The sequence below is a fragment of the Callospermophilus lateralis genome, chromosome 6 (assembly GCF_048772815.1).
Source record: "Callospermophilus lateralis isolate mCalLat2 chromosome 6, mCalLat2.hap1, whole genome shotgun sequence".
In the NCBI taxonomy this organism is placed as follows: domain Eukaryota; kingdom Metazoa; phylum Chordata; class Mammalia; order Rodentia; family Sciuridae; genus Callospermophilus; species Callospermophilus lateralis.
In genome coordinates this window covers 90,664,534-90,690,625 of record NC_135310.1, presented here as the reverse complement: position 1 = coordinate 90,690,625, position 26,092 = coordinate 90,664,534, and the positions used below count along the sequence as shown (strand labels likewise).

Genomic DNA, 26,092 nt, shown 5'->3' with positions numbered 1-26,092 from the left:
TCTCTATAGTTGTGTGCTCTTCATATGAACTCAAATGTCCTGTATTTCCCTGTTTTTGCTTTTTTTTTTTTTTTTTTTTTTTTGCTACTATGACTAAAAGATCTAACCAGAAGAAATGTAGAGGAGGAAAAGTTTATTTGAGGGCTCAGGGTTTCAGAAGTCTTAGTCCATAGAAGTCCAGCTCCATTTCTCAGGGCTCAAGGTGAGGCAGAACATCATGGAAGAAGAGTGTGGCAGAGGGAAGCAGCTCAAATAATGATTAGAAGCAGAGAGAGACACTCCACTCTCCAGATACAAAATATATACCCATGAACCACTTTCTCCAGCCACACCCACCTACTGACAGTTAATCACTCAGTTAATCCCCTCAGGGGGGTTAATTCACTGATTAGCTTAAGGTTCTAACCCTTCATTTCTCCTCTAAATCTTCTTGCATAGTCTCACATGTGAGCTTTTGGGGGACATCACATCTAAAACATAACATTCCCAACCCAGTATAAATAGAGTAAAACAGAATTGCACAAAAGATAGAAATTATACAGCTATGATTTTTGTACAGCCTTGCTGTGGGGTTCTGTTGTGAGCAAGACAAAACTTCAACCAATTTTCCTAGAACTTCTGAGAGCATTAGCCAAGGCTGACATGCCTTCTGTAGGTAGCCTGTATATTGGGCCTGGGTCATCTCACTGTCTTCTTGATGGGTCTTTATAAATGCAAACCTCAGTGAAAATTACCTCTCAAGTGCCCTAGAGCATCTACTAATAACAGTGACACTTGTAAAGCCAGGAGAGCTGTCACTTAGCACAAGTCTTTAACTTCTGCTTCCTTGGAGTTGATTGATAGTCTACAAGACTGACAGCTCTTGCTAAACTTAGACACAAATGACTCCTTGAATCTACTACAGCCATGTTGCAAATCAGAACAGAAGACAGAAAATGAACACATCTGTTGGTAATGTAGCTATAGGACAGCCACCAATTCCAAGACCCCCCAAGGTCTTTCCTGTTTTTCTAACCATAAACAGAGAACTGCTCTTGGCATATATGTGCTTAGTGTTTATCCATGGTCATTGCTTTGACTGAGGTTGTTCCTTTCTGACAGTTTCAAAATAACCAGGTGAGTCATTGCTACACTTAACCACAGTGAGTGTAGACATATACTTCCTGAACACTCTATGCTAGTGTCTCCTTTCAGTCTCTGCAGGGTTTCTTCAGCCCTCTAGCAGAGTTTGCATAAAGTACTGCCTACACATAGACTGTTAGCTGTAAATCTCTATTACATTAATCTTGGAATTTATGGTACTCAAAGTACTCTAGTGACTAAAAGAGTAAGAAAGAAAATGTCATCATAAATGCTCATCATCTGATTAAGTAGTAGAGCCTAAAGCTTCAGATCAAACCCATTTGGAGCAACAACTTTATGGATATGACATATTATGGCAAGAAAGGAACATATGAAAATATGGAAGTCACTTTTGTGGGTTTATTAATCTTTTGGGTATCTGAATAACATTGTTCAAACTTTTCTATTGGCCCTTGGCTCTTTTGAGAGGGTTGTGCTCTTGCCATTGTTTTTAGAGGGAGCAGCTTCACTGAGCCACCCATATTTTCTCACCCCACCCCAAGAGTAAACTCAACAGCAAGGTCAAAATTCTAGATGAGGAACATATTCTGTGTTTATGAAAAACAGCTATCCTCCACAAATATGTGGGCGGATAACAAGTCTGTTAAGAGTCATACCCAAGTCTCACGCAATTCTTTAAAAATTGTCACCATCTTATTGTTTATACTCTTCTCATCCACAGTTAATTTTCTGTAGCATGAAACCCCTTCCATGTTCTGCTGCTGTTTTTTCCTTACCATATTCTAGAGCTCCTTTGAAAGCTCTCTGCTTTTGATATCCCTTCACTACTGCTCTCCCCACAAAGACAGGATTCATTTTGAGTACAGTTGTGTTCTGGAATGTTCAGGCATAATCTCCTGATTTGAGAGAATGCATGAAGATAGATTCAAGGAATACAGTGACTTATCTCCTTCTCTCAGCTACACAGTAGGGCTGTATCTAAAGGCAAACCTCCTGCCCTAAACACAGTACTGGCTCATAAGTACTAAGTACAAGTTCTGTTGATTTTTTTTCTCCAATTTTAGTAGGGTGAATAGACCATGAAAGAACGATCATTGGTATTTTCTTGGGCTTATAGTTTTTAAAATTACTAAAAGCAAGATTTTAGATTGAGAATCTGTCTTTATATTAAGATAGCAGAGTAAATGAGAGGTGACTTGAGCACAATGCTGATGTTAGCTATTAACCCTGCCACTTAACTGGTGGTCGGACCTTGAGTCAGCTTATAATTTCCAGCTCTCATTTTCTTTATCTGTGAATCATAAATAATGATGTTGATGCATTCCTCGTGGTGTCATTGTAGGGATTTTGTGAATTTATCCATATAAAACTGTGCATATAATTAGCACTATATAAATGTTGGCTATTACTATTAGATTGATTCTTTTGTTCTATTCAAGAGACTTTATTATTAATTGTTTTTCTATATTTGAGAGCCCTAACTATTAAGACTTTCACTTTTTACTGGAAAGAATGTATGTGAAGCGAAGTTTACCCACCCCATCACTGTTCTTTGGCCTGATGGGCCTTATCATCAACACACAGTCACTGAATGCCTGCTATACATAGACTCCTAAACTACCTGTCAGTGCTCTTACCTATGGTGTCTAAAATTCTTCCTTGCCTCATCAAATGTTTGCAGAAGGATCAATATGTATGGAACTGCATGTCTTCTGAATTTTGAAAATGAATTATTAACTTGGCTATAAACTATGCATCAACCCCCTACTCAATGATTGCTTTCCTCATTATTTCATCTAACTGACCTAGAATACTTTACACAAAGCTGACTGATAGAAAAATAACATGAAAAAATATAATGTCATGAGAACTGTTTTCTGACATTAGCTCTGTTTTTATTTCTGCAAGGTAACAGCATCATTTGTCTTTCCAATCATATTCAGTTCCATTACTCTTGAGGCCCATTATTTTCTCAAGAGTTATTCCAATCTGCTTTTGAACATCCATCACCACATCCTTGTGTCCTTTATGTTTAGTGGCACAATACAAAGGTTTCATATTTTCAGTCACAAACCATTCATAAGAAGCACCTAGTATAAGTGTTTGCCAGCATTAATTTTTTTCTATATACCTAAGGTATTTACTGCATCAAGGAATATAGCTAGCAATTGTTCCTTAAATTTTTCTTCACTTTCAAAGCTTTCATTCCCTTTTTAAAAAAATAATCCTTGTATAATGCTATTGTTGGATTTGTTCAATCCTCCTCTTTCTGTGTCTTATCTCCCAAAGTACTTTGCCTCTATAATATTTTCTCTCTTCTTAGTATTTGAAGTCTAGATGAAATATGCAACCTCTCTTCGGAGACAGCTGAATCTATCTGGCTTAGACTACTTGATCTAAAATAATGCTAAGCTTTATATTTTCTTATGGTCCTCACCCCAAAATGTATTCTCTGGAAAACTCTTCTCTCCCTCCCTTCCTAGAAGATTTAGGGATAGACAGATGTCTTCACTTCTTTCTTCTCCATCCCAGGCTCTCAGTACAATGCTTAGGAAATATTTCCAGGGCAACTAAAAACTACCAGTGTTTAAATGTGTTAAGTCTGAGATTTTATAGAAGACATCTTTTTCTGGCCCAGAAGTCCATGTGCAGCTCATTTTCATACAACTGACTCAAAAGAGTAAATCAATAGAAAAATATTTCTCCCATATTTTCTAAGTTAATAACATGTGGAGGCCCACATTTCTATAATACACTGATCAAAGCCCTGGGAGAAGAATAAAATATAAACTGAAGCTATAGTTTCTTCCCTGGAAGATTCTTATGGGTATAATTCCTTTTAATAAAGAACATGCTGAAAGTTGACCTTCTGGTAAAATGTTACATGTTCCCACTTAGGTCCTCTCTTTGGATTCATATAAGACTTAGAAAAATCTTTAAGAACCTGATGACCAGTTAGTGTCTCTATAATTTTCTTGTTAATAGAATATTGGACTAAACATAGTCTTCCTTTTTCTTAACTACATAATTTCAAAGATTCTTAGAAGTATGTTACTTAAATGCACATTGTCTTGGTAAATGCTTACATATTTATCTTTGATTTGTTTCTAATACAGGGACCTCCTGGATTACAAGGAATACCACAGACTCTTGGTGGATATTTTAACAAGGTATGACTTCTCTTTCCCCACAATTTGTATACACTGAGAGTTTATAGTGTTACGTGTATTTAAACATCTTTCAATGCTAAAAACTGCTTGCAAAAATTATATATATATATATATATATATATATATACACACACACACACATACACACACATATGTGTGTGTATATATATATATATATATCACTTTACTCCATATATTATCATAAGCTCTGTTTTATTTCTATAAATTAGAGATTAATTCAAAGTTCAGTTGTTCAGACATTGATAATGTCCTTTGTCTAGTTTCTCTAAGGGCAGAAAGCAATTATTTGCTGCCCAGAAGCTCTGGGTATCACAGCAGGTGTTGGATTTCTTATCAAAACTGGTAGGTGCTGCACAAATCTCAAGCAAATGTTCACACACCATAGGTCAATAGCAGGAGCCTCCTCCTGTGAGTAGGAGCAGCTTTAAATTTCCCCAAGTTCTTTCCATCACAACTGGGATAAATGGAATGACGATGTGGAGGTCTCTGAGTACAAAAGGCAAGCCCGCTGTACTCCTGATTCTGCAAGGAAGCAACAGGGAGAGAACAAGGGTTAGTAACTATGTCTGAGACCGAGGACTAAATGAAATCCTCGATGGATTTATCACTCAATAATGAGTGTTTGTGATCTGATAACTTTGTGTGATGCATTATGTCCACTGAGTAGGGTCCTTTTTATTCACAATGGCTCATAACTGATATTATTTCTCAAAGAAAAATGTGGGGAGCTGGGTGTGATGGCGCATGCCTATAATCCCAGCCGCAAGGAGGCCAAGGCAGGAGGATTGTGAGTTCAAAGCCAGCCTCAGCAAAGAAGAAGTGCAAGTAACTCAATGAGACTCTGTCTCTAAATAAAATACAAAATAGGGCCAGGGATGTGGCTCAGTGGTCGAGCACCCCCGAGTTCAATCCCCCATACCAAAAGAAAAAAGGAAAAGAAAAAGAAAAAAGGTGGGGACAGTCGCTCTTGTGTCTTCTCTCCCTGTTTTCTGGCTTTTGCCTCCTATAAATTCCTCTAAGTACTGTTGCACCTCTCTACTTACAAATCCCAAAGACACTGTGTTCCAGACCAGGTCTTGAAAATAGCTAGTGCTCAAAAAAAAAAAAAAAAAAAAAAAAGTTAAGTAATGAACTAATTAAATCCTACTTCTTCATTCATCAAATTAGGTTAGTATAAGGACCTAGACAATTTGTGGTTGACAAATTTAGAATTAAATATAGACAATTTGTTGTGCTTTATAAATTTTAGATGGTTATCCTATCTTATATTTTCTCATTTATTTAGATTTTATTAGAAAGAGCGCTTAGGATATATTTTATTAAACATTTTTAAATAAGTCTATACTAGCCTTTTCAAAACATTAGAGCTTGGCACAAGTGAAAAAGTAAGCTAAAAGATATTTTATCTAAATTTAATCAATGTAATGACTCCTACAGTTATAAAATAGGGCTTATACATGCTTCAAAATAATGAGAATAAGTTGGCTCTCATGTAACAATGTCAGCTAGAAAAACTTAAAACATATACTGTATTACTTTCACCCTTGGTGTAAAATTTACCAAACTGCTACTCAGCTACTTAAATATTTGCTAACACTTGCAAAACTTTTAAAGCTCATATCTTTACAGGTCTCCCAATACTACTTTAGTATATACTTTATCTTACCAATGAGTCAGTTTTTCCTTAAATGAAAATATATGGAGCCTTTATATTTTAGAGTCTAAAGTTGAGAATGTAAATTTTTAAACTTTAAGGTAGTAGTATTACAAAAAAATATGAGCTGATTGAAGCAGCTGAGTGGGGAATCTTGTTAGTTACAGGCCAGTACTTGGAACTTGGCTATTGTATTACTTAAAAGAACTCTAGCTATCATTATCGCCATTACAGTACTGAGGCTCACAGTGTTTAGTTCACATGTGTCCTGAATGTGACTTTAGAGCTCAAAGATAACTGAATAAAGAGGAGGGACCACAGCCTTTTTTTTCCTGCCAAATTCTGCAATTTACAAAAATGCATCAGAAAGTTTTCGACATTGGGAATTAACAGGAGGTAGCTTGACAAACCCTTCATTCTGCTTCCTTCTGAGAGCACTTAGAGCTCTATACTGAGGTCCCACAAGGACAGAGGAGATGCCTCCCCTTTCCCAATCCCACACCCAGTCCCCACACTGACTGGTGTATCTTCACTGTAACCACCTCCTCCTCACGTGGAGCTTCATAAAAAAAGGGGGTGAACTGTACTGCAATGAGCAAATGCATGTTTTCACTTGGTGACATCCCCAGTGCCCATCCCCATCTGTTTTGGGACACTGAAGTTGTTTCATTTTGTAATTTGTTGCATGCCTGATGGCCTGGCTATAATAAATGATCACAGCAAGAAGGGGGCCCTGAGTAAAATTTTTCTGGAGATTAAATAATGGACCGTCTATTGAGACATATAAAGTGACACTCCAAGGTTAAAATAATCTTCCCTTTTAAATTGGCATTGATTAATGTGATGTCTGCACTTGAGCCCTGGCCCTCAGTTCCTTAGCTGGCAGCAGCTCCAACAGTCAAGCAGCCCAGATTTTGCTGAAGCAGCTCCCTCAGGGAACATGAATAGCAGAGTACTCATACACATTCCCTCCCTGTTCTAAATTAAAAGATCCATTGTTTGTCTCTGGTCCCTGGAACCCTCTCTTGCCCTTTGGCCCTAGTACAGGAATTGATCTTTTCACCTACAAATTCCCTATGTCACCTAGAAGGGGAAGTTTAGGCATTAGAAACCCTCCCCCTTCATAATATGAATCAACAGGGAAGGAAACAAGGGCAGTGAGGAATAGAGGGATAGAGACTTAGGAGTGAGGTCAGGAAGATTATATGTGTGTTCATGTGTATTTTTGCATGCTCATTTGGAAATGCAATGAATAAAATGTAGAAGATTTCCCTATCTCAAAAATAATTTGCAAAACAGCTGCTCCGATTCTGCAAGATTGTTTGCCAAAACACAACAATGCTGAGCATGTTCTTCCCCTTAAGGAAAATCTGCTCATGATCCAGCAAACTGCTCTTCCAGCTCTGGGGATTTTAATAAAAATTTGATAGGCTCTGTCAACTTCTAAAGCCATCAGCTCCCTACATGGAGGAAAAAAAAAAAGATAGTGTCATCTATGACAGCCAAGTACTGGTGGATTTTACATTTGATATTTTTTTTAGAGATCCACATTGAAAATGCACAGTTGTATAGCCTCACATTACTACACTTGGTCTCAGCTGTTGGAGATTGATGCCATGTCTCCCAGCAACCAATTCTGGTGTTCACTTCTCCAAATTGTTGATCCAAAAAACCCCATTTTCTAGCAAAATAGTCTATTTTTCCTTTCATATATCAAATCATAACTTTATTTTAATATTCACAGTCCAGAAAGGACAAAAAACCTTTATCCAAAATCAAATATTCAGGATCTTTCCAAGCAGCAAGGTAAGCCCAACAAGAACACATAAAACAAAGGCTTGATTGGAAACACTGCAGGCAATACTTCTGGTCCCAGAAGAGTTAAAGATACACTAAGTCCTAACTTCCTCCCTCTCCCTTTGTTGCCCAGGAGCCACTGTCTTTGGGAAGCATCATGAGCTTGGGCAGAGACTAGGTGCTTTCAGATCTTGGTTTGATTAAACAGAGCCCCAAAACTTACCTGGGTCCTCTCCTGCCCTTTCACAGCTGATGAAATGTTTTCTTGAAAGTAAGTCAGAGATTGAACTTTGGGCCACCCTTTGGTTTCATTTTAAGTTAGTACAATGTTCATAGGCCATATTTTATGTTTTAACTTGCTGGGGTTGCCATAACAAAATGTCACAAACTGAGTATCCTGAACAGCAGGATGTTCAGGATATGCATTGTCTCATAGTTCTGGAGGCCATGAGTCCAAGATGAAGGTCCTGGTAGGGCTGTGCTCTCTCTGGAGGCACCAGACAGGGGTAAGTTCTAGACTTATCTGTCTCCTAGCTTCTGGTAGTTCTTTGGCCATCTTCATGTGGCATTCTCCCTGTGTGCACATGTCTCTGTGTCCAAATTTCCCTTGTTATAAGGATGTAGTCATATGGGAATAGGAGCCCTCCCTACTCCCATTATAGACTCATCTTAACTAGTTAGATTTGCCATCATACCATTGCCAAAAACAGTTCACATTTCGAAATGTTGGGACTGGAACTTAAACATTTGAGTGGAGCTAGGGGTCATCCAGTTCAACCCATAACAGATAACTTCTTGGTGTATTTTGTTTGTTTGTTTGTTTTTAACCTTATGTCTCTTCATGCCAGAGATATTACAGCAAATTCCCCAAGGGCTTAGCTGGAGTATTATTTTTAATGACCCCATGTTGTGGAAGGGAGGACATGTCATTGGTTTCTTTCACTAGTGGAGCCATAGAAAATTGATATTTCAGTTTTAAAGACCTACAAAAATGGCTATCTCTTATACTTTAACAAGTACATGTCTGGGCACATTCTCTCCTTTCCAAAGAATACACTCTTCAACACAGAGTAGCTCAAGTTCTTCCACTTGCTTGACCATAAGTTTCAAAGTTCTGTTCACCATTTCCCCAAAGAGAACAAAAGACAGTTCTGATGTCCCATAATTCTTGAGATGAGCAGACAGATTCCCACCCTCACACCATGATCTCTCATCACTTTGTATCAAGAACTTTTAGTAAACACATTCAAAACTGTGCAACTATTTATTTTGAAGGCTCACAAGAATTTTGATAATGGCAACAAGGCCTAAAATAATCAAAATAGTATCTGAAATAGAACTGTAGTTCCAAAGACACAAAGGCTGTCTAATATTCTGTAAAGTCTGGATATTTTCTGATGCCATTGACTTAGAGAAGATGGAGAAAAGAATCACATGTGTCACTGAGCAAATGGTACTGAAGTTCAAGTTTTAATCTCCCTCATGTGTTAATTCAGGGGTGGAGAGTATCACCAGAGGCCCCTGAGGACTCTTGATTGGTTGGATTTCCTGGCCTAACTATGGAGTAAAGCAACTATAGTGTACTCTAATACACAATAGATGGCCCTGTTGTTTTTCTAGGTATAATAACCTCCAGAAAATCAAGATTCTAGAACGGTGAATCCTAGAGAAAAATGAGAGGCCATCTATCATAAGAACAATAATAATATCAATTATAAACTACTATTTCTTATAGGAATAGAATGTGAATAACATGGAAGGTACATTTAAGGTCTCAAAAATACAGCAATAGTGATCTGAACTGGTGACTGCATTTTTGTTGTTTAAACATTTCTCTACATTTATCTATCTATACTTTTAGTTTTTCTGCCAAATCATGTATCTTTAATCAGAAAATAAAGGGAAACCATATGGATTAGAATTATTGACTTATTTATTCAACAACAATTTATTGAATGCTTTCTTTTTGCTAGTTACTTAACAAGGCATGGAGGATTCAATTCTAGGTCTTCATGGAGCTTAAATTCTAGTGCAAGAGTTTTAAAAAAAACAACTTTAAACAAACACAATTTTTTTAAAGAAATAGCATTATGAGAGGAAAATACAATGTTCAGTGAGAGGATATGCGAAAGGGATTTATCTGGAAGACTAAGAAAACTAGGAAAGGCACTTTCCAATAGTTGATACTGGAGGGAGGACTAGGTGTTGGACAGAAGAAGAAGAAAAGCCATAGAGTAGTGATCCAGAGGCTGAGATGGAAGGATCTTGGCCCATGTGAGAAGCTGCAAGAAGAACATTATAGCTGGAGCCTCAGAGGGAGAAGAATGGCCCAGATGGTGCTGGAGGGTGTTTGATGCCTCTGTTAAGGCTTTGAAAGAAGTCAGAACATCTGGTAAATGTATCTGTCTGACCTTATGTGGAGAATGTATGTGTCAGGGGATCCAGAATGAATTGCAGAAGGCCAATTTGGGACCCAGTACCATGATCCTGGTGAGACATGATGGTAATCTGCCTGGGATGAAGGCAAGTAGCCTAGAGTTGAAATTTGGGGAGTGTCAAGGAGACTGGATGGCTATACATGAGAAGTGAGTAAGGGGTCGTATTAGGAATGACACCCTGATTAAAGGAGGAAGAGTCCTATGGAAGGGGGAAGGTGAGTGCAGGTTGTCTTGCTTTCCTTGATTTTTTTCAACTGTAAGATAAAATTACTTGCTCATTTAAAAAGAGAAAATGCAGAATTAAATTGGGAAATAGTAATTATCATTCTCCCACTTCTGGATTAACCAGTGTTAACAGTATGATGTAACTCTCTTCTCTTTTTTATCTTATAAGTGTATTTGTTGCATATTTTTACTTCAGCTTTGAATTTGTTAACTGAATTGCTTCTAGAATTTGCAAGTGAATACCGCAAGCAGGAAATTAGATATACAGATTTAAAATTCAGACAGAAGCTGCATGATGGGTATATAAACTTGTTTTTGTGTAAATGATGCCTGGACCATGGGGATAGATAAGACTGCTTGACAGAAAGTATTGAGTCACATGAGAAAAGAGTCTGAACAGCCAGTTTGCAGTTAAAAGAGGGAAAAAAAAAGAGGTGAGAGAGAAAGTGGCAGATGCAGCTAAGAGGTCACTAATGCAGAGAAAGCCTTGCCAACAGTAGAGCTGCTTCAGTGGATTGGCTGGAGCCAAAGTCACATTACTATGAGGTTAGGTGAAAATTGGGGATGAGTAAATGGTATCAGAGCCAAGTGATCTCACCTGAAAAAGTTAAAGAAGCAAGGAAGTGGTTAAGAATTTTACAGTAGAGGTTAAAGGCCAGACTCAGCCTGATTTCAACTCCACTTACACAAAAGGAATCTTTAAAATGCTAAAGTTAGAGAGAGAGAACAAAGATACACTTGACCCTCCTTACCTGTCTGTTCCACATCTGAGGATTCAACCAACCATGGGTGGAAAATATTAGTAAAACATTACATCTTTTTTTTATAAAAAAATTATTTGCTTTAATTAGTTATACATTACAGTAGAATGCATTTATGTGCTTTGATATATCATACACAGATGGGATTTAATTTCACATTTTTCTGAGTGTAAAATGATGCAGAATCATGTTGGTCATGTAGTCACATATATACATAAAGTAATAATATCTATTTCAGTCTATATCTTTCCTATCCCCTCATCCCCTCCCTTCCCCTCCCTTCACTTCCCTCTACCTAATCTAAGGTAATGTTATTCTTTCTTAGTGCCCCCTGCCTTATTGTGAATTACCATCCACATATTAGAGAAAAAGTTCGACCTTTGGTTTTGTGGGATTGGCTTATTTCACTTAGCATGATATTCTCCAACTCCAGACATTTACTGGCAAATGCCATAATTTCACTCTTCTCTAAAGCTGAGTAATATTCCATTGAGTATATATACCATATTTTCTTTATTCGTTCATCTATTGAGGGACACCTAGGTTGGTTCCATAGGCTGGCTATTGTGAATTGAGCTGCTGTAAACATTGGTGTGGCTGTATCACTATAGTATGCTGATTTTAAGTCCTTTGGGAATAAACCAAGGAGTGGGATAGCTGGTCAAATGGTGGTTCGATTCCCAGTTTTCTGAGGAATATCCATACTGTTTTCCATAGTGGTTGTACCAATTTGCAGTCCCACCAGCAATCCTTGCCACATCCTTGCCAACATTTATTGTTGCCTGTATTCTTGATGATTGCCCTTCTGACAGGAGTGAGATGAAATTTTAGAGTAGTTTTGATTTGCATTTCTCTAATTGCTGGAGATGTTGAACACTTTTTCATATATTTGTTGATCAATTGTATTTTTTCTTCTGTGGAGTGTCTGTTCAGTTCCTTAGTTCATTTATTGATGGGTTATTTGTTTTTTTGGTGTTAAGTTTTTTGAATTCTTTATATATATATCCTAGAGATTAATGCTTTATTGGAGGTTCATGTGGTAAAGATTTTCTCCCAATCTGTAGGCTCTCTCCGTATGTTACTAATTGTTTTCTTTGCTGAGAAGAAGCTTTTTAATTTGAATCCATCCCATTTATTGATTCTTGGTTTTACTTCTTGCACTTTAGGAATCTTGTTAAGGAATTAAGATCCTAGGCTGACATGCTGCAGATTTAGGTCTATATTTTCTACTATTAGGCACAGGGTCTCTGTTCTAGTGCCTAAATCTTTGATCCATATTGAGTTGATTTTTGTGCAGGGTGAAAGACAGAGGCTTAATTTCATTTTGCTACATATGGATTTCCAGTTTTCCCAGCATCATTTGTTGAATAGGCTATCTTTTCCCCAGTGAATGTTTTTGGCACTCTTGTCTTGTATGAGTTAACCGTATTTATGTGGGTTTGTCTCTGTGTCCTCTATTCTCTACCATTGGTCTACAAGTCTATTTTGGTGCCAATACCATGCCATTTTTGTTAATATAGCTCTGTAATGTAGTTTAAGGTCTGGTGTTGTGATGCCTCCTGCTTCACTTTTCTTGCTAAGGATTGCTTTAGCTATTCTGGGTTTCCTATTTTTCCAAATAAATTTCATGATTGTTTGTTTTTGTTTGTTTGTTTGTTTGTTTCCATGAAAAATTTCATTATGATTTTAATAGGAATTGCATTAAATCTGTTTAATGCTTTTGGTAGTATGGCACCATGATCAAGTGGGATTCATCCCAGGGATGCAGGGTTGGTTCAACAAAGGGAAATCAATAAATGTAATTCATCATATTAATAGGCTTAAAAACAAGAATCATATGATCATCTCAGTAGATGAAGAAAAAGCATTTTACAAAATACAGCACACTTTCATGTTCAAACACTAAAAAAAGCTAGGGATAGTAGGAACATACCTCAACATTGTAAAAGCTATATATGCTAAACCCAAGACCAGCATCATTCTAAATGGGGAAAAATGGAAAGTATTCCAGCTAAAAACTGGAAGAAGACAAGGATGTCCTCTTTTACCACTTCTATTCAACATCATCCTTAAAACTCTAGCCAGAGCAATTAGACAAAACATTATCTCTTTACTGAATATGTGCACTTTTTTTCAAGTCATTTTATTTTCTGGTCATATCATTTCCTAAATAACACAGTATACCAACTATTTATATATTAGTTACATTGTATTAGGTATTTTAAGTAATCTTGAGATGATTTAAAGTATAAGGAAAAAATATGCATACGTTATATGCAAATACTATGGCATTTTATATAAGGGGTTAGAGCAACAGATTTTAGTATCCCTGGGGAACCCTGGAAGCAATTCCCCATGGATGGTGAGGCATTACTGTATTTGTGTTTTTACCCAAAGGAGAAGTAAATTTTCTTACATCTTTGTGGAGGTGGAGCAAGGCTGAAATTAGGTTCCTGCCCTCCCACAGAGGCTGAGAAACTGGACTCCATCTTTCTTGGTGATTACCTTTCAAAAGAATTGCTCCAGTCCTAGAGAAAGACATTCTAGGGTCATTTAGCCAAAGAGAAGCTTTTTAAAAGATTTACATCTCAAAAGGGTAGGAAATGGATTTACTAGCACAAATTTTCTAAATTAAGTGCTTTTAAAAAGGGGAGATCAGGGCCTAGAGTCAAAAATAAGTCTATCTAAAGTGTACTTCAGGTTATAGGAACATTAAGGCCATCCTGGTCAGTGGGCACAGACAACATTTATTGGCCTTTTGAAAGAATGGTTCAAGAATGAAGAGGAAAGCATAGCTTAAGGGAAATGTGTACCCAAGAGACTGTGTATTTGGTGTTAAGTTTGGAAAAGAGAAAATAGGTAGACAAAGAGATATTAAAGAATTTTGCCAATTTTAGCTATTACTTAATTTTAACAAATTTGCCAATTTCATCTAATGGGAATAGGTAACATTAATGAGGAAAACGTCCAAAAAAGGCAAAGGGTATGTGATTCATAGGACTTATAGAGGGACAGCTTATTAGCCAAGGTCAACTGCATGGGTTTGTAGATTTGGTGGCAGGAATTTGAAATGCTGCCTGAGATTTTTTTTTTTTTTTCAGTGTGATAATGGGAAAAGTTATCTGCCCAGTGAAATGGAATCAAATTAGTGATCTGGGGACCGCAGAAGCGGAAAACTCAGTCATAGGTAGGGCCAGTGGAAACTTCTAGGTGTGAATGTGGAAAATTGAGGCTTTGCCCCACTAGGTATGGAGTTTCTCAAAAGCCATTTCCTGAAGATGTCACAGAGAAGACAGATGGGGCCTCCAACATCTGAGCTATTTAACAGAATATCTAACAGGACCATTTAACAAAAGCTGAGAAAGACAAAGATGTCTGCCAAAGCCACATATTTTCCATAAAAAGCTGACCCAGTACTAGTAACTGACTGTGCTTTCAAGACTAAATGCATTAAAATTAAGTGGACTTTTGTTTTATTTTTTACCTAGGGAAATGGTGAACTTGGAGCTGGTGACCCTAAAGGAGAAAAGGTAATAAGATTTTTCAATGTGAATTAAAAGGCCGGGTGTTTTGTACCAACCCTGTCTCCCCACCGCGGCAGTCAGGTCCTCTTAGCAGTAAGCAAGAGCTTCACCTGCCTCTTGACCAGGCAGCTCCTCAGTAACCACTGCCCAGCAGAAGTTGGCTACAAGAAATGGGACAGATGAAGGGGAAAAAGCTATAATGAGGTAAAATAAATTAGAACACAAGATTTGACTTATCATTAGATTTTGGTGAATAGTAGAGGTAGCAAAAAACAGTCCAAAAACCCCTCAAGTGAAATGCCTCAGTCTCAGGCTCCATCCCATGTGTTTGTAAGTACCAAACAAAGACTGGAACATTTTTGTGGGAACATTTTTTGGTGGGGTTTTAATCTGTACAGCAGTGTTTTAACCAAATAATTATCTCAAAAACAATTTTAAAATAACAGTGCTGATAAATTTCCATTGCATTTAATTATCATCATTCATTAGTTTAATTTTATTAGCTGTGAAGATGACAGATTCACTTTTCTACTAGAAAAGATGTTTCACTCCTGTTTGACTCTAAAATTGCCATGACCTTGGATTCAGTATGAATGTGCCATTGTCAGAGAAAACAAGAAACCAGCACATTAAATCTACTGAGATGAGTAGAAGGTGGCATGTGAGTGCCACCTTCTTTCATTCACCCAGTAAAAACTGTCTTGATTGAGGGCAGAGTATTTCAACATGAATCCAAGAAAATATGACCTCTATGCATTATAAATTCCTGCAACCAGACTTTTAAAAACTCATGCATCCCTCAACAGAAAATACTGCTAAAAGGGAGTCTCAACAGAAACTAGGAGCTTCTTTTAGATTGGCCATTGAAAATGAAATTTTCTGCAAAATAATTAAATAAATAAAACCTTGACATTCTGAAAGGAATTTTTTAAAAAAATGATTATATAGCAGTGCAAGTCACTTATGGGTCTTGGATTTTACTGCTAGTACATTAGCATTATTTCCTGTAACCCAATAGCTTACAGAAACCATAACCCACCATAACAAACACATTACATTTTAAGCAATTACTACTGGACACATGCAGGCTAAGGGGCAGGGGAGAAAGCCATGAAGCTTGTCACATATAACAGCTGAGCAAAGGAGAGCATTGTGACACTTTTAAAGCACTTAAATGATGATTCATTCCTTGAAACAAAACAGCTGGCTTCTGTTTTGCTATATTCATTAGGAAACATATGTTACTTAGGAATTCATAAGACCTCACTGATGAGAAATTTGATTCTGCAAAACAGGTGTATTTCAAACTCTAAGGACCTTTTCTATTGCTCAAAATCTTTTCTAATTGCTTCAGAATCTTAAGTGGAATTAGACAAAGCCAGTGGCATAACTGTTTCCTCTTCCCACCCAAATAAATAACTTAGAAGAGTCTACAGGGAACTTGACGCAGTATCTAATAAAAGTGTACATATGAAAAGATTTTTAAATTGTAATTAACAGGGAAAAGCCTCTGCCTATAAGTAATACATAAAATAAATTAAAAGACATAAGTATCACAGTTGCTAAGAGTGAAATCAACTCTACTTATTCACATTCAATTCTTATCTATTCTGGAAAAATATGGTCGTTTTTAAAATTGCAGTGTTGCTCATGGGTCACCACAGTGAAATTTTAGAACTTCTCTAGTTGCTCTCCTGGGTCTTTTGCTTTATGCCTGTGGTGGCCCTAGTGGTCCTGATTCCTGGCTGCACATTAGAATGACCAGGAGAGCTTTTAGGAAATACCTGCTCCAGCCCTGTCCTTAGAGACTTTGCATTGGGGTGAGACTGATAGCTTTGTTATTTAAAAGTGCTTCAGATAATTCTCACATGCAGCCAGGGATGAGAGCCACTGAGTGTAGGAAAGAGCATGAGCTCTGGGATCAAAATTAAGTTGTGGCATTAACAACTGTGTCACCTTGGGAATGCCACTTCATTTCTGTAAACGTCAGTTTCCTCAATTTAGCTATCAGAGTTCATGGGAGGATTAAAAGCAATGAGATGAACTTACAAAAAGCACAATCCCAGACACACATGAAGCCCCCCATAAAAATTTGTTCCTTTCTCTTAAACCTTCTTTCCTCTGTTGAGGTCTCATTTAGTTCTTTTTGGCATTAATTGTCACCATCTTTGGTGGCTTGTCTTGCTCCTCTTTGCGTCTCCCACCACAATTTCAACAGAGAATGGACTCAACTTGTGTTGTATAATAAAAGATTTAACCAGAGTATCTTAAACACATAAATGACTTACCATAGCTATATTATGTGCCACTTCTTGGTGCACTGACCACAAAGTAGAGTTACACAAACAGCCTACTCTTCAGAACCCAACATCAAAACGAGGCGCCAGACAAGCACAACCAGCATTAGAATGTAAGTACACATCACTTCCAGTTTAGCAGCCACTCCCTGTATCAAACATAGTAAGATAGGGAGAACCAGCAGGAAAAACAAATGGCAATGGAGGCCATGCATCCACATGACCAGTCTACTAGAATTGAAATAATAACTTCTGCTATGTAGCTTGCCTTAGGCTGAAAGGATATGATGAAGGGAGCATGTATAAGCAGATAGCTTAAGGAGAAATGCTGCTTTCTAGAAACAGTGGAAAAGGTAGCAGAATAAGGACTCCTAAGAAAAATAGCCAGTGTTTTTTTGCTGTTGTTTTCTTTTTTGAGCAGACTATCAGGGAGACAAGATGGAATCTCAACAGCTCATAGCCTTTTATTTTTTTTATTTTTTTATTTATTTTTTATTGGTTATTCAAAACATTACAAAGATTGCAGAATCACATCGGTTACACATCCACATGTTTACATAATACCATAATAGTAACTGTTGTATTCTGCTACCTTTCCTTTTAAATAACATACAAGTATCAAACTGAAGGAGGGTCTTTGCTGATGTTCAGTAAATTCATCACTTGTCTTTCAACTCCTATCCATATTAATAAATCATTGAAAATTCATTCTAAATATGAAATACAACCCCATGTTTATCTGAGATTTGGGTATAAACACTTTTGTTTGCAGAATTTTAAATGAAGGACAATGTCCTAAGGATTGCTCCAAGTCCAGCCTCACACAGGGGCTGTGCATGGGGACAGACCACACCCTGTTCTGTTCTTGCTATTTCATTGAAGCACTATTTTATATTTGTTCCAATATATAACATCTCTAAATATAATTACTCTTATTCTTCTGCCAACACTTTTCTACCCTCCTTTGATTTTTTGAGCTGAGGTGATTTTTATAAGTAATTTCTAGGTCATTCTCCCACTTTCTCCTTTTATTTTATTAGGTGGGTCTAATTACTAATCTCATTTTTCCTTCACACTTATATACTGGGGATTTTAGCACCTACCTGATGGGTGACATGAAGGTCATTCTAATGCCTGTTCATGTCAGTTGTTTATTTCTTCTTTCAATCCCCAACAATGGATGACTTAAAATATTCACCAACTTCTTTCCTCACTTTGGTTACAATTTAGTGTCTCTAAAACAAAAAATTTCTATAATGTATAAATATAAACTGAGGATATACTAAGTGTTTAGAGACTAGAAGGAAAAATGTTTCTGTATTTTGCTCTGTATTAAGACAAAAACATCTACCTAGCACAGTAAATTCTAACTTACATGGGTATTACTTCAAAGAATCCATTAAATATTTAAAATGTGAGTAAATCTAGAGAAGAAATAAGCCATAGCTATACAGGTGGTATGTGACATAGCAAGAACTATACGGTTGGTGTGCAGATGACCATACTTTGGGAAACCCTGCTGTAAATATACATAGTAACACATCCATGAATTGACTGTTTTTCCATTTGGTATCTTGGCTTTCCCAAACAGGCTCTGAGGATACTGACAGGAAGACTGGTCATACGAAAAATTAACACTGTGATTTAAATTTTTCAGTAGAAACTTACAAAACACATTTCATAAACCTAGAAGACTGATTAATGAAAATACAATCGTGACTATCCATTCTACAAAATACCAAAAGATGGATTGTGATAGAAACTATAGAAATAAGTCCAAGATTTGAGAACTGTGATAAATTTGCAATTGAAGTACTTTGGAGTAGGCAGTTGTTAAAGGTTTCAAAATTAACAGAGAGAGGTACCTCCACGCACAAGGGGGCAGGTTGAAGATGTTCACCTCCTCCTTGGTCATAACAGAGGAAAGCTGAGTGCCCATTAGTGGGGCTGGGATAAGGCTGGCCATCAGCGCATCAGCACGCCATGCAAATTATACCACGAATGAGCAAGATCACACGGATCAACACAGGTGGACACTGAAAAACCATTGGGGGAAAAAAGCCACAAATCACTGTATACATGATAAAACTATTGATTGAATTTGTTTTATATAACAATAGAAAAAAAACATTGGCTATAATGCATTGTTTATGATTCCACATAATTCAGTAAAAAGTACAAACATATGGACTGAAAGATAAATGCCAAATTCATGAAAGTGGCTCCCTCTGGGATAGAGAGGGAAATACAAAGAACTTCATCTTTGATGGTAAAGTTTTTAATTACTTTCATTTTAGATGCCTAGTATATGAAGGCTTGGCCTATTCAGCTCTATGTTTTCTATGTATGTGAGTGTGTGTGTGTGTGTGTGTGTGTGTGTGTGTGTGTGAAGCTAAAACAAAAATACAACAATGGCAAAAAGGACATATACCTGGAAATGCAGAAATGTAATGGTGAATATCATTGTACAAAAATGCTTCTGAGGTACAAAAAAAATCAGAATTCCATATCTCAAAACAGCTATGTTTAAGAATTAGGTGGTATTCAGAGATCATGGTAAACTCTGGGAGGCACACAATGCTGAAATTTCTCTGAAGGCCGATTAGTGATATAATTCCTTTCCATAAGTGTTATCTCTCAAATTGTATTTTCTGGAAATACTCTTTATATGTCATATACAAATCCCTCTTCAAAATTTTTGACCAGTACATCCTAGATATTTCTAAGCTGCTGCAGTCACCATACAGATGAGAATGCCTTCTTTGTCCACAGCCAAGCATCTAAGAAGCAGGATAAATGCTGGGGACAACAGAGGGACTCAGTTTTCTTCTCAAGACTCCTGTCACCCCTACTCCCCACCCCCCACCTATGAAAAAAAAGAAGTGTCTGGAATAAAATGAGTCTGGACAACTGTGTCTTTAAAGGACCTGATAACTGAAGTCACAAAAATATTTTACTTTTTGATTAACAAGAAAAAGGTGAATTTTTTTCTCCTGTCAATGTTGCTTCCTTTAAAAAATAATTAACATTTTTTCACATTAATTTTAAATATCATAATGAAATGTTATTGATCTCTGAATTATCTAAAGGTATTGTAAAGTGCCTGCAAACACACTCATGCAAATAGCCTAACCAGATTTAGCACTTCACCTTGTTCCTTGGACTGTAATAGATAAATTCCACAGTTAGTGGAAGCATGCAAGATCACCCTCTAGTCCTGACAGTCAAAGGGTACTGCTCTACTCTCTTGCAAAATCTCTCTTCTGCTTTTTCCTTCAAAGGGTGAAACAGGACTGCCAGGATTTCCAGGGTCTGTTGGCCCTAAAGGACAAAAAGGAGAACCTGTAAGTATTTTAGCATGGAGGGCAAAGTAAGAATAACAACAACAACAACAAAAACGAATTAAAATATTTTTCCAGACCAGCCCCAATTTTCATATATTCTGGTTTGATCTTGCCATAGTGAACAACAGTAGATCAAATCTTTAAGCAAGTATATACTATGCCAGGCACTAAGTTCTTTCATGAATTTACTTATTTTATCCATTAAAAAATTCCATGAGATAGGTTATTATTACTTCATTCTTCAGGTAAGGAAAATGAGGCACAGAGAGGTTAAGCGATTTTACCACAGTCACAGTATTGGAGCCATAAATCACACGTAGGTGAGCTAAACTTGGGCTTAAAATCACTAAGTTGCCCTGATTTTACTTAACATGATAGCTGAAATTAATAACAAAGACAGATACTAGTTTATATAAAAAGTTAGAAACATTTATCTATCTGATCAAACAAATGTTCTCAGTATACCTTCTGAAGTTATTTTTTGCAAGATCAAAGGGACTTCCTCAAGCTACTTTTCAATATTGCTGTGGCCAGTTTCTATTAAAACTTAGCTCTTTCTGTGGGGAATTAAAAAACAAAAACACAAAACCTACTATATCACTGTTGTGGTTTGGATGTGAGGTGTCCCCCAAAAGCTCATGTGTGAGACAATGAGAGAAGGTTCAGAGGGGAAATGATTGGGTTGTCATTTCTGCATTTCCAGGTATATATATCCTTAACCCAATCAGTGAATTAATCACCTGAAGGGATTAATTGAGTGGTGATTGAAGGCAGATGGGGTGTGGCTAGAGAAGTTAGGGCATTGGGGGCATGGCTTTGGGGTATATATTTGTATCTGGCAAGTGGAGTCTCTCTCTGCTTCCTGATCATCAAGATGTTTAGTCCCACCTCAAGCCCTGAAGAATGGAGTCGGCTGTTTATGGATTGAGATCTCTGAAACCGTGAGCACTCAAACTTTTCCTCCTCTACAGTTGTTCTGATCCGGTTCTTAAGTCACAGCAGTGAAAAACCTAAGTGAAACAATCATTTATATTCAAGTAGGACCACCTAAACATATTAGAGAAAACCTAGTCACAGGATGAGGAGGGGAGGGGGAGGGGGAGAGGAGAAAAGAAAATTTATGGTATTTATATTAAATAAAAGCAACCTTCAAGAATCAGCAAGATTCAGGCTTAGCCTATATTTCATCTTTGATTTTTAAAAAAATGCAACACATCTTTTTCAATCATTTTTACTCATTTCCTTGCCAGAGCAAATTAGGAATATTGGTTGACTATGGGATAAAGAATGAAAAGGTTACTAATAATTCCTACATGAAAAAAGGGAACAGTATGTAGTAAAGGTATTTAATGTTGGGAAGTTGATTTGCCCTATGCTTCAGCTCAGCATTTAGGTATCTTTAGCAATAGCGGTAACTTATCCCAGGCAACTTTATGTCAGAACTGTACCTATGAACCTTGTTTATCCTACCCCAGGGGTCATGCTAGCCCTTAGTGCCAAGTCCAAGGCTCTCTAATGCAGTCCAGGACCTGACAGCCTTTAATATTCCTCCCACAAGTGCAACCTGGTGGATGCCACCCCTTCCCTCTGCCAACTTGCTCCTGATGCTCCACACTTGAAGGTTCTCCTACCTGCTTCTCCAAGTCACCATTCTCTCCCCTTCAAGCCTAAATACTGACTTCACTTTCTCTTAATACCTGTGTGTATCAAGGAGGATCTGGCAGTAAGATTGACTAAAATCCCATTGGAAAAGCAGAGAGTTATAGAACAGAATAGAGAAACTTTCAGTGAGTTAAAGCAGTGCTTCTCACACAGGAATATATGATTGAATCCTGCTGTTCTAATTTAATGGGTCTGGGGTGGAGCCCAAGAGCCTACACCTCTCACAATTTCCTAGATGATGGTGGTGCTGTTGGTTCAAGGACCCACTTTGAGAAGCAAGGGTTGGAGAATTTCATGGTTTCTGTGGTGATAGGCCTTTCCCTCTTTGGGGATTCCCTCTGGCTTCCTGTCCCATCTCTGGTGTTCAAGGCAAGCCCCTGCCCCACTGGGACTGCTTTAGTCTACCTTATCTAGGAAGAGGCCTCCTTTCCTTCTAACTCTACTCCTTGCCACTTCCCTCTTAATGCCTTAGGCATCTGCCACCTCTATTTATCTTGTTTGCTTTCTCTCTTGTCCACACATAAAATACCACAAAGTTTACATTATTCTGCAGAGCAGTTTAGTTCTTTGTGGTATCAATCTTTCCATTCCAGAATTAGAGCTGGACTTGACTTTGCATAATAACCAGAAGGTCCAATCAGAACAGTAGTCATCATCCAAAGTTGAATTCTGAATCACTCATCCGGAATGGCAACTGTCAATGGCAATTTGTCCCTCCCTACTGGACATTCAGAAAGTGACTAGAAGTGCAACATATTGGAGCTAAAATATGCAAAAGAGATCATATAGTTGAACCCCATGATTTTATAGAAAAAGGGAGGTTCTAAGCTTTTAAGTGATTTTCTTTGGATAGTAGTAGTTGGATCTAGGACTACTAAATATCAAGTCTCTACATAACAAGGTTACTGGGTTTTTTCCTTTTAAAAGCTATTTTAGTCAATGTGGATTTTGAGCTTGACAGTGACTCTAAACAAGCAAAGACGTGAGCATAAACAAGCACTGACATAAGCAGTGTGACTCCTTGATCATATCTAATTAACTTTGTCAAATGTTTAAAAATTAACTTGATTTTTAGAATGAAATCCAAAAAGCAAGAATATAAATTAAGTCCTGATTGAAGGTATAGAAATTAACCAATAACAGAAGATTTCATTATGTTAGGTAGATGTATGGTTTATTAGTCAGTATAGGCTTGGTTATGCTAAGTAACAAATTAATCCTGAAATTTCTGTGGCTTTAATGCAAGGAAAGTTCTCTATTGCTCCTGCCTAGAAAGGTTCAGTAGGGGGGGGGGGGGTTAGGTGTTCTCCTTCACTCTGTGTTCAGTTACCAGGCTATACCATCATACAGCTCTGTCTTCTGTCACATACAATCTTCTTAGTCACCATGCTGGGGAAGTGCGTCTGGAGGATTATGAAATGGGTTCTCACTGCTTGTCAATGATACATGTCATTTTGATTACATTTCGTTGCCAGAATTAGCTACATGGCTTCATGAAACTGCAAGGGAGCTGGGGAACATGGGAGAAGGTGATCCCTTAGCCCCAAACACACAGGACACAAAGTGAAAGGCTCATTTATTACTTGCTTATCTCCAGTGAGTTATTAGTTAAAAATCAAAATAGCAATCCCTGAGCACTGGGGATTGAATCCAGGTTGAACCCACAGGCACTCTACCTCTAAGCACCTAGATAGCCACCCTATCGCCACCAGCTTTTTCTTTCTTTTTTTTTTTTTTTAAACTTTGGGACAGGGTCGTGCCAAATTGCCCAGGTTGGCCTTAGACTTGTAAGCTTTCTGCCTTAGCCTCCTGAGGGGCTAGGATTATGGGCATGTGCCACCACACCTTGCTCCTAAGAGAACTTTTGAGAATAGTGTATCTACCAAAATGGTTCTTACATTTTTCCCCAAAGGCACACCCCCAAGGACCCTCTCTTCATCAAGGTCCCACCTCCTGCAGTTTCCACCACTTCCCAGTCGTCTATTCAGCTAGGCACCCATCAATGGATTGATCCCTTGATGAGGTTAGAACTCTCATGATCCAATCACTTTCCAGCCCTGCCTCTGACCATTGCTACAATGGGGACCAAACCTTTAACACATGAACCTTTGGAAAATATCCCAAATCCAAACCAAAATAATAATTTACTCAATTCAAATAATATGACGCAGACTAAACAAGTGAAGATTGGAGCTGAAGTCTGGCTGACTGAGTTTAAATCCTGAGCCATCTTTTGGTAGCTCTGTGACCTTGGAGAAATTATTTAACTTCTCTGTGCCAGTGTTTCTTCATCTGTAAATGGGTCTACTAATAGCACTTACCTGAGTGACACCTGAGGATTAACTATGTTAATATATATAAAGTGATTAGAACAGTGCTTGATACATTATAAGAACTCAATAAATGTTAGCTACTATTGTTATATCTGCATTAAGTACACTTATTTAATAAATTTGTTTGGATCCCAGTAATTTAAAGGCCTAAGATGTGAGACACCAGAGGTGCTATGAGTATCAAGATGAATTGTATCTCTACACTCAAAGAGGTATAGCCAAGATAAACTAGGAAACATAAAGTAAAATGAATGAATGAAATGTAGGGAATAGAGGGAGCTATGACAACTCAAAAGTTACTGAACCTTCACAAGTCTCTTTCCCCATCCTTGAAATGGGACAATAATTCTTTTGCACAGCATAGCCATGAAGATAAAATGAGATCACATACTTGTAACTCTGAGAACAGAAACTAGTAAGGGAGCCTGTGTGTGCACGCGTGTCTCTATGGGTTAACCTGGGTGTCAGTAATCACAACTCAGTGACTGGGGGAGAGTGTTGGCTAACAAGGGGCAGTCTCCAAAGCTTCTGTCACTCCCCAAGCTATTCATACTTCAACCAAGAACTGTTATCAGTTCCACACCCTATTATTTACCTCCTAATTAACCCCTTTGAGTTATTTTCATTATAGTAAAAATGAAAACTGAAAAAGTATTTTTAATGATTTTGTGTGCTTCAAGCACAGCTAACAAGTTGGAAGCATTCTCAGGAATGTCCTTCCCTGGCCATCTTGTTGCTCTCACAGGCTTCTGCCCCGAGTTGCATATGTGTGTGATCCCTCTTCTTCACCAGGCACCAGGAAGCTTTGTCCCTGGGCAGCATTTCAACTTGTTGGCCACCGGGGATTCTCTAAATAGTGTTAGAATGATGAACTCGGTGTTCCTTTGAGAATGTGGAGGAGCTTGTAAATTAATTCTCCTAGGCTCCCTCTCAGCTGCAGAAGCAGACTGTGTGCAGTAGAGGTGTGAGTCTGGCCTGCAGGCTCTATCCACTCCCAGCTTTGGAGGGTTTATTTCTAAAAGTGTTTTTAATTGATTCTGCTTTCTACCCATCTCCCTAGGGGGAACCCTTTGTAAAAGGTGAAAAGGGAGACCGAGTAAGTAGATGTTTTATCACTCTCTGGGGTTTTCTACTTCATTGATTTCTCTCTCCAATTTCTGTTATGTTTACTTGAGGGTCTAATAGATTTGATAAAATAAGCTTCCAGAGCAATTTTTACTTTTCCTTCTGTGATTTTGGACTTTATATTAAACCTTGTTAAGTGCTGTCATGGGATAATACTTTACCATTTGGTTTGGGTTAGATATGTTTCCTTTAACCTTCCACTGCTAGTGATGGGACAGGAGTGTTACAAAAGACATCAAATTAAGATAGGTAAACTACAAAATTAAAATAGAAGATAGGTTTTTTTTCAAAAAATCTGTTAATGATACAAATTGGATACAAATCCAACAGATTAATAAGTCATGGAAAAATAAGGAAAACAAACTGATTATAGCCAGTATTGTCCCCCTTAGTATAATCGTAATTTTTCTGTTTTTAAAATTAAATACCTGGATAGTACCTGATTGCAGAATCACCAACCCATATCACCCTAACATCTATTCTCCTCCATATCATCTGAAGAGTTAATTCTTAGGGAGGCAAGTTTAGTTGGTGGCAAATCATAATAATGAGAAGTAGAGAATGCAGGAGGATTTCAAAGATGGCATTGGAGTGAAAATAAAACTACTGTAAAAAAAAGAAAAGAAAATAAGAGTTGTTGTTCATTAGGATTAAGTGT

The 26,092-nt window shown here is 37.5% G+C and overlaps 1 protein-coding gene across 1 annotated transcript in view; it reads left to right on the top strand.

Moving 5' to 3' along the window:
* Positions 1 to 26,092, top strand: part of Col19a1 (collagen type XIX alpha 1 chain) — a 296,753-nt gene that overhangs the window by 204,311 nt on the left and 66,350 nt on the right. Inside the window, exons 16-19 of the mRNA XM_076860052.2 lie at positions 4,200 to 4,253; positions 14,638 to 14,679; positions 20,252 to 20,314; positions 25,370 to 25,405. Coding sequence (XP_076716167.2) covers positions 4,200 to 4,253; positions 14,638 to 14,679; positions 20,252 to 20,314; positions 25,370 to 25,405 — 195 coding nt within the window. The remainder of the gene's footprint in view (positions 1 to 4,199; positions 4,254 to 14,637; positions 14,680 to 20,251; positions 20,315 to 25,369; positions 25,406 to 26,092) is intronic.